The following is a 14,541-nucleotide window of genomic DNA, read 5'->3' as shown; positions in this document are numbered from 1 at the left end:
GTAGTGTAAACAGAGTGAGTTCACTAGAAGTAGTTTGATTCCGTGGAGTGATTCTCATCACTAATGTTACGTCTATGTAATTTAATTTTATACGTGCACAATATAGATAAAAATCAGTTTCTAAACTGGTTTTAAATCCTCACCCGTCTTGTTGTGATAATTCACTCGCTGTTTCTAGCTGTGTCAGTGTTGGTATGAGCTTCCCCAACTAATACAGGAGTGGTTTTCTCAAATTTACAGCGGCAACTGAAAAGCTCAGGTAAAAAATAGGTTGAGCTAGTTGTGTTATGTTTTCCTATGGATGATAGATGCCAAACGCGGTTCCCTAATCTTGCTCATGAGAAACATTACCAAATTAGACCCGGGCGCCAAGCGGATATAAAACAACATTTCAGTCGGTTGCGTATTTCTTTGCAGGAAAAAGACTCCTGGGCGACGTCATGTAGATCTCTCGACTGAGGTGTTCCTGCTTAGAAAGAGTATCTAAAAAAGTTCATCTGGCGTCTTAACTGCCTTGCTCTTTCCAAAAGAAGCTGAATGCGGCGGCCCAGATGAGCATTCTGGATAGCAGTGCCCATACCTAAACAACAGTCCACAGTCGTCATTCTTCTTATACGAAAGTCTAAGGATTAAAAATCATTGATGGACAGAAAAGTTTTTTACATCAAATGCTCAAGACAACATTGTAACACAAATATTCGCAGCAAGATTCATCAAGGCAAAATTATAACGCGGCTGAGATTTCAGGAATGAATTTGAAATGATGCTTAGCTGGATTCTACTTGAATCCATGAGATTCATTTGTTCTGTCCGCAATCGAGTCACAGCCGATGATAAACACCCAGACGATTCCCACAATTTGGACAAGAGTGCGAAACATCTTTGGCACACTGACAGAAGAATGGTAGAAGACAACAACCAAAAACCAGCCTGAAATGTGGACAAGAAGAAACAAAAGTGCGAGTACTGGTCATAAGAATTATAGTAATATCATGGGTGCAAAGGGAACTTCAAAATATGGTGAATTGAACGATTGAATTGCATGACTCCGAAGGTGATGCGGTGAGAAACTTTTGGCTCCGTGCGGGTTGATAACTGTAGCCCAGCTCGAAATACACATCCGATAAAGAGGTAAAAGCTGCTACGAACAGCATGATTGTCTTTGTTTCTTTGAAAACTTAATTGACATACACATTGTTTTAGCAATAGAACCGTGCGTTGTTTTAGTTCACATGTCATAGCAGACCAAATTTTGGCTTAAGCAGACGTCCATTGTGGCAGGGATGCGCATTTGTATGTGAAAGTAAAGATTGTTGTTGCTCCCAATATGCTGGTCATTGCCATCTCGCTGGATGGGAGCCTGAACATTGGCCACATTAGATGTTGGAGGCACTGTCAGACATTGAACAGTTGCCATCTTTATGGAGCTCGTGCAACCAAGCTATTGCCTTCAATGCACAGCTGACTTCCCAGTCCCTCACAACTTGGAAATCTACTAACACTGCCGTATTTACGCACCGATTTATCAACTCACGCCTCCAATGCACAGCTGCCTACCCTAGCTCCCCAAATCATTGATAGACGAAATGGTGGTGGCTACAACCACCATACAACAAGAATGCAGTTCTTCAAGCTGATGATGGAGATGATGATGTTGATGTGGTGACGATCGGCGGCTTCTTTTGAGACGCTTATTCTAAAGTCATCCAAAAACTCACTCTGAGCTGTTCAGTTTGGGTAAGCTAAATAGCCAAATGAGCCTGATTTGTATCTTTGGTGATTTTTTAAAGAGAGATTCGACATCACAGAATACACTGAAAATTAAACGAAACCTTGTCACTCTCGTATCATGTTTGTTTACATGCCCTTCTTCTCCGACACAAGGGAAAGTAGATACCGCCATTTTCCGGAGATTAATAAGAGTAGTCATTTAAAACTGACACCAAATTTGCTTGTACGTCCAAAATATACCATGTTTAAGGGAATTTTGGCAGTGTCAAACCGTAGCGTATAAAGAATGTTTGATTTTCAGACACGTATAGGGAGTATTATACTCCTGTTTTACCTAGCTTTGAAGGCAGTCAGTCAGATCTTAAGGCTCCAATATCGGTCTGTTTTCTTCGTTTTTGTAGCCAGAAGCAGAAGAAAGTCTTTTGGTTTAGTAAAATGTCTCGGTAAACAGTCTCGAAAATCCAACTTGCCAGATCCAAGCAGGAAAGTTCGGGCAATAAATAAGTGCTACTCGCGGCTAACTGAAAACTTAATAAACTATAAAAAATCTCAGTGAAAAATGTTAATGAGTACTTATGAGCGGGAAGGACCTCTGAATGCAAGTGGCCTGAAACACTGAAAAAATTTAGAGACATTGAGTCCACTCTATACAGCTACGATCAGACCGATGCTGTGTGTACGGTTTCGAAACATTTGAGCGGCTTACCCGAACATTGACAATAATCCGCACAGTAACCAAGTAAAACTGCCATCTGTATATTCCACTTTGGTCTCCACGTTCTGCCGACAAATAGGGCATGTTGATAAGACCGATTGAGGGCCAAACGGAGGACTAAAGATTGTGACTGGATTTTCCTGACGAATGTCGGCCTGATTGGTAGCTGAATGTTTTGATATAAAAATACATTGACTTTGCTGAGATATGAGAAACGCACGGAGCAATTTTGCGATGAAAAGCACTGTGCTTTCACTTCAGATTTTTTAGTTATATTCCTACATTCCGTTGAATAATTTGTAACTTGTGTCAAAATGAGTGACACACAGTTTGACCTGAAACATTTGCTATAGCTGGGGGAGTAAAATACCGTGATACGGTGAAAAAATCGTCTATAAAATGCAATCCGAATCAAGAACAGCGCTTCTGGTGCGCTGCTCCTGAAGCATTACGATATGAAACGGTTCGCAATAGGTTATCTCACACGAACAATCAATGTTTCCATGCCCCTCAGGGTGATGGCTTTGAAAAGGACAAAGTTTAGGCGAATTACAGTTAATATCATTGCAACCGGCAAAATAATTTACTAAAATAAAAATGTGGTTACTATGCTCTTATGCAACTAATGCGCACTACTCAGGAATTTCAGTTTGTTAGAACAGTTTGTCCCTGTGTACATGCGTTTTGCACAAAAATCCATTGCTGAATAGTGACTGTGTAATTAAATCAACAACATAGTTGCAATAACTTTCCAAAACGACAAAAAACTGCTGTGCCGCCACGTGTTAATAATGATCACGAGAATTTGCACGCATAACTTGGTCATTCAAGATAACCATATTTGGCAGAAGCGTGTGCTTCAGGCTTGTCGAGATCTTACACAGCATTTGTTACATCGAAAAGTCAGCCGGATGAGACACACGTAAGAAATACTAGCTTGAGGTTTGTGCTGCACAACGTACGCAATCGTTCCTACTCGCGCATATCCAAAAAGCAATTTCTTGGGGTATGTTTGAATTGTTTTTCTACACGTGCAAGTGGTAAGCCTACATTACTCTTGGGGTTTTAGAGTGTTTATTTCTCCCGCTGAATTATCCGGATGCCTGCATAAACGAAAAATATCATTCCTTTATGCAGAATTATCTGACCGACGAAAACTGCTAGATGTAACGCAAAGTTTGCATTCGGTCATAGTATCCAGAAATTAGTCTAATTAAAAAAATAACTTTCCAAGTTTTGTAACTGTCACCGACAGGTAAACATAAGGACTTGTATGAAACAACGAAAATAATAAATAATAATCTAACCGAGCCGTTAAACTGCGCATAGGCCCAACATCATCAGACGAATTTTCATCATGCTACGGTAGATTTCACTGTAAATTTTTTTATCATGCAGAATATGTCGAGAATAGTAGACTTATTTGAACACTAGTGAGCAAATACTTCTAAGTTTCGGTGACCGTGTTCTAAAACCCTACTGATCTCTACCGCTGGAGGAGAATATTGTGAAAAATATTTATAAATTCACTTTGGTTCACTTTGGGGTTCCTCAAGACGGTCCTGCCTGTCATCTGAGCAAATGGTGGACAGTATGAATTCACCGTAAAATTCCTCTCATATATCTAAGTTTTGACAATCACACGGGGGCAAATAAAGCATACAGTTTTTTTGAATTTTGTATAAACAACAAGCTAGAATCACAGAGCTCAACACTCATAAGAGTCCAAGTGAGCTAGAAAGGTGGCATAATGCGTTCAATGCTTCTAAAAAACTTAGGGCTTATCTTACTACTTATTGATGCGTGCAAGTACCATGGGGACGCAAGATCCAACTCAGTTTGCTCACCTTTCATTGGATTTGTTGGATCAGGCTTTTCAGAATCCTGCCCATCCTGGTATGGAGCTAAAAGATGTATGTACAGTTGTAAACTGTTTGTCAGTTTTGGTCAAACAAAATTATCGAAAACAAGTTTGTGACGAAACATAATTGAAAACGCGGATAAGCAGCCCGTTGTACTTTTATCCGGACGCGCACATCACTTTTGCGTAGAATCAGCCTCAAATTTTCCTGATCCCTCAAAGCTTCGGCCTGATGGGCGCAAAATAACGTGAGGTTACTGGATACATTTCGATAGCCTATTACCGGTTTTATCCCTTTTTAGCTCATCAGGCAGGCGCATCTGCAGAGAATCCATCAACCATATGTTCTGCTTGAAGGTCAAGTTCCGCAGAATTAGCAAATGATATTCATTTTAGTGAGAGCCCAATCTGCAGGTCTATTATATGACATCCTCCAGTCGAATATGTTGCAACCAGACCTCCCCGTATTTAAGGTAGCGCGATATATAATCCGGATCTAGAAAATACGGATGCCTGCCGAAACCCAGTCAGGACATTACAGCTAATGTGTCCGATCAGATAAGACTTCCTATGACTTACTGAAACCCGTTTGCTTACCAGACTCAGGTATCCTACTGGCGTTCGCCCATGAAATAGTAGCGTCCAGACGAAACATCGTACTCATAAGTTCGCTGAAATCTCCCTGACAGCATACGATAGGTTTTGTCCACCTTATAGCCCATCAGTTAGGCGAAGATTCCGATTGTCTGTAAGTTGAGCCAACAATTTAGTAAACCCGAACAAGCCAATGATTTTTCAGCAACGTTTCAAGTAGTGTGGTCTGTCCACGTAAACGAATATCTCGAAAACCGTCTAAGCTGAAAGAGGAAGCGACGTTTGTGTAGCACATTCAGTTGAAGAATACTAGTTATGGCTTAGTTATGTATTTTGCTAAGACTAAACTATGATACATTCGTGCCTATTTTACACAATGCTATCCAACTGCTAGATACACTGTAAGTTCAATACAACGATAGTTACGAAAACGGGATCTAGGTGGTATGAGTGGGACACTTTTTTAAAAATGTTAGCATGAGAAAGTATTGCTCTTACATTAAGACTCACTGTGAATCCATGATTATATTCTAGCCAACTGCAAAAGTAAGGTTCAAGTTGTCCCATAGATTACTGTTCCAGCAGCCCAACAAAAAACTCAGAAAGCCTGAATAACTTACACGAGTGTCGATAAATTCCAAAACGTGCAAAACGTGACCCTTGACGGCCAGAAAATAATTTTGAATTATTTAACGACAGCTTACATGTGCAAACCATGTGATTGCGGATGAGCGCAAAAGTTCGCACAATTCAAGATTTAATAGCAGTGCTTTTCAACGAAAAGCATCCACAATATTTGATTCATCATCGATTCTAGGCGAGAGATTGTACTCATCTGCCTGAAATATCAATGGTTCCATTGCGACAAAAATCTTCACTGAACGGTTTTGTGATACTTTTCTGCTTGCCCATGAACTAGTGCACGACCAATCAGCGTTTGTTGTCCGATTAAAAAACAAGTCATGTAACTTACAACTGACCGCCTCATTCAAAACCGACACCCCTATCCCGGGTACGTTATTATTCTTTGTAACGAAAGAAAATTCATTTATTCAGAAGTCAAAGAAAAAACCGATTTCGCTTTCACTGCAAATTTTGTGGTCATGGTAACGCTTACAAATTGACGTATTTAAGTTGGGCGTGGAGTGACGGACCTTGAAAAACACTTTCGCCATAACAAACGGGCAAGATTTCATCGTCTGCACACGTGTTGTTGCGTCAGAAATAGGAAAATATTCATGCTTCTTGGGTGAATGACGGCTTACGATGATGTGTTATTCTGTGAATACTGGATGCTAGTTCCATTCACTAGATAACGTCTTTATTTAAAGTGAGATGGTCCTGGAGTAAAAACGGTAACCGTTTTCGACGGTGTGAAATAAAAGATATGAGTGGTTTTCAAGACAAAAACAATCAATTGAGCCTGATTCGGGAACTTTAGCCTAACCGTCTGAATACTTAAGCTCTGCCCAGTGATGACAAGTGTCGTCTAGCAGACATATTTTCATTTCAACTTTCAAAAGGGCACGTCGTTGTTTTGCTTTTCTCTTTCGGTTTTTCACCATGATTTTTACCGAATTGGTCGCGTTTTGGACCGTAGTCATGCGCTTACGTTGGTTGTCAGCATGGTAACGAAAGTCTGCCAAGTCAGGTGTCAAGCTTGGCGGGCAGATCAATCGCCACCTGATCAACGTTCAGACCTCTGGGCAGTTGTTTAATGGTATCTAGATGATGATAATCACCGTAATTTTTTTCACCTCACTGGTGTCCGTGTTGCAAAATATAGAGCAATCGGATGCGCTCCTTTAATTTGGTCTGCTTGCCGAGCTTTGTATCTAGATTGCACTCTTTTCGCCCACAACTGAAGCTAAATTACCATGTCGTGGTTCAACGGTATCTTCTCTTCTGCGTGAGAATGTATATTTCTTAACATCGTCTGATAATTGTGACGTGACTGCGTTGTTGCAAGGTTGAAAAGCCTGTTCTCTGACATTTAGTTTAGAATGTATATTCTTAACAAACACCGAAAATTGTGACGTGACTGCGTTGTTGCAAGGTTGAAAAGCCTGTTCTCTGACATTTAGTTTAATGTGGAAGCGGAGGAGAATGTGTACAAGAATCCATAAACACAACATATGACGAAGTGCGAACCGAAGTATGCAGGGAGTGATTGTAAACAGACCAAATTCAGGAATACTATGGTAACCGTTCGAGGTGCATATAACAATTTTCTGTCATAACCACAATGAATGGATCAGGACGCACCGCAAATAAACGAAATCAATGCCAAAAAGGGCTAAGAATCAACTAAGAACAAATATCCCAAAGCAATGGCTTCTTGATAAACTTAACGTGGAAATGCTTACGAAATAAAATTAAGCCAATCGGGCTAGCATAACCCCATCAGGGAGAATCACTTTTCCGTCTATGAAAACATCTCCGAAAGAACTGCAAAACAATGACTAATAACAACATGGATCAATGGTCGCCTTCAAATCTGTAGCCCTGATGAGGAGCATTTTGGAACCTAAGGGGAGACTAGATAACACTAAGAAAATAAACACCATTCACATTCGAATGAATGCGACCGAGTGTATTGATCAGACCGGAAGATAACCTGCCACCAGAAGATACAAACACAAACACGTCAGCAGAAGGCATCACTCCATGTCAATTGTGTCTATTAGGTTTCACTAAAATTTGGATTTAAAAATGCTTAAACATGTAAGAAATGGAAATGGAGCCATTTTTTCCGAGAAGTCGTTTTGTGTGCAAAAGAATTAACTGGTGAACACACCAATATAGGCCCGGCCTGTCAGATCCTACGAACAAAAGAATCACATAGATTCCGGTTCTGAATGACGTGGAAAAATAAACAACAAACAATCAAACATGGAAAACTCGGATCAAACACTAAAGCTATCAAAACTACAAGGTTTGTTTAGTCAGGTAATCCAGTACAAATAATTCATACCAAAGAGCATAAAGCAACCGATCCATCTCATCACAGAAGTAAAACAGTCGAATCGCAGTCAATTAATGAACCCAACAGATGCAGTTAAATGGACTGCAACGCTATTTTGGTTCAAATTTAATAATTCAAGTTACGCGAAAGTCACCTTGCGACGAACCATTTACATTAGTGCTACCACATGCTGTTTGGGAACAGTAAAATTTCAGTTGAAGTAGGAATTTACCTAGCCGAAATGGCACTGGCAATGTCATCATGACTGACAAGTAACTCAAACTCCAAAAGCCAAGCTAGGAGAACAGATCAAAATCTCATTGTTTGTGCGGTTTCTTTCGTCTTCGGGATGCGTACTTCTCAAATAAGTCAACTGATGGAATTTTTAAAAGAAACATCCCAGTGAATGAATGGACGAAATCTCTAAGTTCGACAGACATTTTAATTATTTGATGTGTAATGTGGCGTTGTAAAATTTTCCATTACAGTTATCATTCACACACACATCCAAACAGCAACTGGGCAACTAAACGAATGCGCGCTTTTACGCGTGCGCCTTACGAAGGAGTACTGGGCTGTTTACAAGCCGAAGATATTACCAATGTAAAAATGTACTGTGTTTGTATAATTATATTGGTCCACTATGCTTTTTGATGTTGTCAAAAATATTATTTATCCTGTTAATTCGAAGGACTACTTTACTTTATGGTGAGCTTTCCAAAAGAATTTGTGGAGTCCTTTAGCCTTTGGGTGTTCTATCGTATCTTTTAATCCAGTTCGGTGTGAATCCTTTGAATTCGGGTCATGGTTTTAGAGTTGTATGAACTGAATTAAGCTAGCTGTACCATTTCGTTCAACCCAAATCGCGATTTAATATTTCTCTTTACCAAACAGTTTAGCAATATTATGTAGCTCAAGTAAATCAAATGCGTTTGACCATATATACAGGTATATATTCATATATCGACAGCCAATTTTATGGTACATTCGTCGCTTCAACACTACTTTGCAACTCGTACATACATTTATGGGAAGCATGTTCTGAAGATCTCCCCGACAATATGGGTACTAAGCATAGTTCAACGATGGAGAACTTGGCTGCATTTTGAAGTTTATCATTTTTGCACTTGATTTTTAAACAAGAAAGGTCGCTAAACCAGAGTAGCCTTTGTATTAACATCTAAAAACTGCACGCAAGCGAACCATATGAAAAATCCAACGGGGCACAAATAAAGCCGCAACTTTGCTGGATGTCCGCGACTAAATTAGAAAAAAAGGAAAAAAATTTTCCTAAAGGTTACCATTGGGATTATTTAACAGGCGAAAAAAATTGAACCCACCAGTCTTAATGATCGCATTCTGGTGAGTCTGCGAGCCTAAAGAAACAATTGTCGTGCACATAGTAAGGCACCTCTTAGTTGAAAACTGAATGTGCTAAGCAAAGTGGACTCTCCATTTTTGTTACCTATAGGACATGATTTTAAGATGTCAGAGTGCTGTTCATACCCGTTAACGACGACAATACGTCTGGCCTATTTTTGTATTCCCCTCAAGATTTACTTGTAGTTTCATTAAATATTTCAAAATATTCATTTAAATTACAATTATATAGTGTTTCGGAAATGATATTTCTCCCATTACATTGGGTACTGACACTAGTTTAGCGGGCGAAATCACAAAATTTGATAATTAGCCGATCGCACACTTACGTAATTACAGTTTGCAATATCTTAAAACTAAACAAACGTAGTTCTACTGCCCTGATGCCTCCAAAGGTTTGAATTTAGGTAACATGTGTTTGAAGCGTGAAAATGCATGATATTCTGTTGCATAACCCTTTTCAAATTAGCTACCTGTTGCGAGCTCCATATAATCAGGGGATGAGTTGTTCGCGCTGTCGGGGTACTGGGCTGAAAAGTTAGTTTTTTTAAAGATATTTGGCACTCGTAAACAGGGATAAATACAGAGGTTGTTTACAACGTCAAAATGCTTTAGGAAAATAGGCCAGTTTGCAGATGAGCTGTATACACATCGCTGATGTGGGTATCGCTTCCTGAATTTTGGAGATTTTCATAAGATGAAAATGTGCATTTTTTCAAAAATAAAACTGCTGTTTGCAGCTTTATTTGTTCTTGCTGATATATTTATTCCAAGGCCAGGGTAAACACTGCATGTAAGTTAGTCTTTAAGTAAAATAGAAGAGACAAATCTATTTTTTGTCTCGAATTTCTGCTGATATTCAGGCAGGACAAAACTGCTGGTGTAGTGTTATCTACTTCTAATCGGTCTTCCTATAGTACTTAGTTGGCGCCTTGTTACATGTCAGCTCACCAGTTCAATAATACAGTTGGTGAGCAAAGAACGTATTTTTACCATTGTTGGCTTTCTGCCCAAAGATCTCACCTATCCCAGTAGCTGGGATACTGCTAAGTAGGCTCAACTAATGCAAAATCATTTTGCTGATTTTTTTTTGTCCCAAGCTTTCATAACTCCAGTCTGATTGTCCTAATTTTTAATAAACAGTGATCGCACTTTAGCAGGCATTCCAACGGATTTTGTTTTTGTCGATGCAGCCACTGATGAAAAGTTTGTTGAGGGTCTGATTTAAGTTTGCTTGGAAGCATGGAAGGCTTTTAATGGTATGTTCAACCTTTACAAAATACAGAAATAACTAAAGGACAACCAGCAGTACCATCAATTTAAACATGTAATATCTTACAAACCATGTAGATTTAGGCAAGTGCAGGTTTTCACTTCACGTTTACCATTTTCTAATTAGACCATTATTCTTTAAAAATAATTTTCTCGCTTACTCACAAAATGCTCACTTCGCTTCTTCAGTATGTTCCTCTAATTGCGTATGCAGACCACATTAGTTGAATGGACTCCATCAAGTATTAGGTTTAAAAATCCTTGACCTAAAAGACGGTTACCCTAGGTTGAAGAACGCTCGAATCGTTTCTTAGAAAAATGGCAGAATGTGTCTTGCGGTAATTGACCCGGAGACAAGTTTTCAATAATGTTGCAAAATTCCGACATGAAGTTTGTGTTCTTTTGCTGTCACGTTTGTAAAATGATTTCTATTTAGGGAAGACTCAGAGCGACGGATACAGAAAATGTATATTCTCCGCACTGGAATGAATGAGGTTATTTGTGATCGCACCCAGGGAGATCGCAATATTTTGTATTCAATACCTCTTGTTTCGGTTATGAAAAAGTTTTGCCAATAAAAATTCAACTGTGCGGTTTATAAATACAAGAGAACATTGGCTAATGTGCCTTTTGTACGTCAGATACCTTGTGGAAACTGTATCCCGATGCCATCCACTGGGTAAGGTGTCGTCTGGAATGCAAGAGGAGACGGCGCTGAAACAAAAACAGAAAAAGTTTTTGATTGCATTCAGGGTGCAAGAACGGGAATCCGTCAACTTCAAAACTTCAAACAAACTCTGTCTATGCTTTTATTCTGCCCTTTAGAAATAAGCATCTCCAAACTGTGTGGGTGAAGCTTCGAATGTAAAACTTTATGGACAACATCCGCTACCTAGGCTTTGTTTACAAGCGCTCACCTTGCAATCACTGTTGCCCGTTTACGTGGGCGCTTCTTAAATTGTCAACTTAAAGTTCTAAACCCTGCTTAATTGTTGCTAAATGTTCGCCAACACTTCAGTACTTTGATTTTTACCAATCAGCTGCAAGCTATTATTGGCGTTAACATGTTACACACTCGTTGAAAATAAATTTGATGCGCATCTCTCAGAAACCCACATGTTTCCAGCATTCGCATTTGCAGTCACTAATAGCAAACTCTTGTAAAAGGAGCGTGTGTAATGAAGTGTCTATCTAAATTTGCCCAGTACCTCGAACAACTAGTAGGCAATAACTACAGAGTCGTGGATAGGACTTTAGAATAAATGGCACTGCCCGCATACAAACAGTAGCAAATGGTTTCATGAACTTTGGACCCTTTCTAACTATTTGAATAATTCAGTTGGATATTTACTATCATGTCCTCAACAAAAAAGAATATTTTCAAGAATCTCCTGTAACGCACAATGAATATGTGCATACCGATTTTCTCGTACATTGCTTATTTTTACCGTTTACTTGAAAAAATTATCGTCTATTTTCTCTACAGTCTCTCACCCAGAAAAACCGCACTTTTTGTCTCTCATTGACATAAAACAGCAAGTGACCCAAAATTTTATTAGCTGCACAGACTGCTAATACATGACAAATTACGCTCAACTTCAAGTGACACTAGTATCATGGAGAGATGCAACTGAATCTGCCGTTTGCGGGGTTCTTAGGCACAATGTGCCGTAAAAGGTCTGGGAATGTTTTAATATTGGAGATTTCACATTATATTTTCTAGAAGAAAGAAACAATTACAGTTTAGTATCAATAAAAACTTGGAGACTGTGTTTAACTAATGGGCCTCAAGGAGGAAAGAATCGGTAACGGACCAGTAAAGGACTTAAGGGCACCCCATATGTCTTCTGTGTCGTTCAGGTTTTAAACCAAAACAACGCTGTTTCTTGGTAGTCAGGTTAATATGAATTGACTTCCAATTTTAATTAAGGAAATATTTGTTATTCCTTAAAGAATTTTCGCATAAAAAGTGGAAAATAAAATATTTTGTCACGCTAACAAACTCCCAAACAGCTGTTCCCTACAAGAACAGGAAAAAAGTTAGGAGAATATTATACTAACCATTTTACATTATGGAACTATGCGAGTATGTGATGTTTGGCTATTCAAATGAGTGGCAAGACGGGTTAACACAAGAATGACCAATAGTCTTCCGATGTTGCGGTGCCTGAGAATTTCTTATGAGCTATCTTAATATATATTGCTACGCAAAACAAAATACCCTGTCCGAAATGTATCCTGCTATGTTTAACTGATAAACAAGCATTTGCTGCATCTGCATTCCAAAAATTAATGCATTAAGTGATTATTATTATCAAACGTGTCCCTGTGCACGCTTTATATGCTTCAAATGGTTCACAGTGTTTACTATTTTTGACTAGAGTCCGGATTTATCGGTTGACAGGCTATAGGTTTGGCTTTTAAGCATGCTTTTATCTCAGAAATAAACTGCCTTTCTGATAAATATGCACGTCAAGGTTATATCGTTTCATATCACGTTTGCACAACTTATAACGTTTACCAAAACAACCAACCTGGCGATGTTACCGGGCTCATTACTGCAGTGTCATATGGGGGAGGTGAGGTGTTCAATCCATCCGGATCTGTTCAGCAAAATAATTGAGACATCACAGTTTATTGGGTGATAAAATAATACGTATAACATATAACATACATCATGTAACATTTCCACAGGAAAACATGAGTATCACACAGTAGAGGTGCCTGATTCAATTCGTGTGGCAAGGTACCACAGTGCCTCAGCTTAGCGGGCTTACACAAAGATTATGAATGTTTTGAAAATAATCCAAACTATATCGTCGGGGTCACTTTAAATACTATCATTAGTGACGAGTTTATTGGTCTATAGAGAGACGAAGGAGGATTTTTGGGTGCATTTTCTGTTCTTTATACAAGGATATTGTGCTGATATTTCAAAGAAAGATAATTATTTTTAGGTGCTACAACGCTCCGCTCCCAATGAATGACCCTCAACAGCCTTCAAGAAAGACTATAGTGAATGCATGCACTATCTTCTGTTTAAACGTTCAAGACAGTCGTTATCCAAGTTAGTTAAGATAAACTCAGAAATCCTGCCCCTCAATCAGAAAACTTGACAACTAAGGAGCACCTGACAGGCAGTCGTTATCCAAGTTAATTGAGATAAACCCAGAAATCCTGCCCCTCAATGAGAAAACTTGACAACTGAAGAGCACCTGACAGCAAATCAATTTGAGTCTTTTAAAACAACCAAATTTGAATTTAAGACGCCTCGTTGGATGGCTCATTTCTGGGCTGAGGTGCAAATTTTTAACAGAGCGCATCTTCATACATTGAACCTCCAGAATGCCATCAAAATATGCTACTTTATTCTGTCACTATCTTCTGTCCATATAATGCATTTTTTCAAACGATTTTCGTAGTTTACACTCGTCTTTTGATGGCATGTCCGCTAGGGTTGGACACAGTTGTGTTCGGACCAACTGTCATTGGAACATTTTAAGAAACCTCTTGAAAACTCAGATCTAGAAAATAATTTAAAAATAATAAATTATAATGGAGTAAAAATCAAATTAGCTTCTAACTTCAGTCTATTAAACAGAAGGTGCTGAAACTATCAAATTGTTATTCAATAACCCAGTGCTGATTCCAGTTTGGGCTATGCAGACAGAATCTACCGCGGTTGTGAAATTGGCCGCTGGTTCCACAATATTAACGACTGAGGTACCATATACAAACGACGTTATGACAGAAAAGCCTAGGGTGTGTTTAAAATGGTCATACTTTCCCTGGGGGCTGAACACCCTCTTTCCAGGTGGCAAAAAAATTATAAGCGTCATTTTTCTAAGTTATCTATCATAGAGGCTTATGAGTTTTGGATAATACTTCCAGGTGACAAATCTTCCGTTCATAGATTTTTTCAGTCAGGTTCCATGCGCTTTTGCTAGTTTATGCTCACAAAAAGGCAAAAACAAATCGAAACCTTGGTTTTTTATCTGAACCCCAAAATGAGTGAACAAAATC

General features: G+C 38.9%; 1 protein-coding gene across 1 annotated transcript; it reads right to left on the bottom strand.

Annotated features, from left to right (window-relative positions):
* Nucleotides 1-735: 735 nt before the first annotated feature.
* On the bottom strand, nt 736-11,232 carry T265_15274 (hypothetical protein; the record flags this gene model as incomplete). The annotated part of the gene is made up of 5 exons (XM_009177371.1): nt 736-930; nt 2,438-2,612; nt 4,294-4,339; nt 9,045-9,126; nt 11,164-11,232. Coding segments are annotated over 5 exons (480 nt in total), but the record flags the coding sequence as incomplete, so codon positions are not given.
* Between the last annotated feature and the right edge of the window lie 3,309 nt (nt 11,233-14,541).

Source organism: Opisthorchis viverrini (genome assembly GCF_000715545.1).
Source record: "Opisthorchis viverrini unplaced genomic scaffold opera_v5_422, whole genome shotgun sequence".
Taxonomy (NCBI): Eukaryota; Metazoa; Platyhelminthes; class Trematoda; order Opisthorchiida; family Opisthorchiidae; genus Opisthorchis; species Opisthorchis viverrini.
The sequence above is the reverse complement of the archived record's forward strand: the minus strand, read 5'-3'. Positions and strand labels throughout refer to the sequence as shown.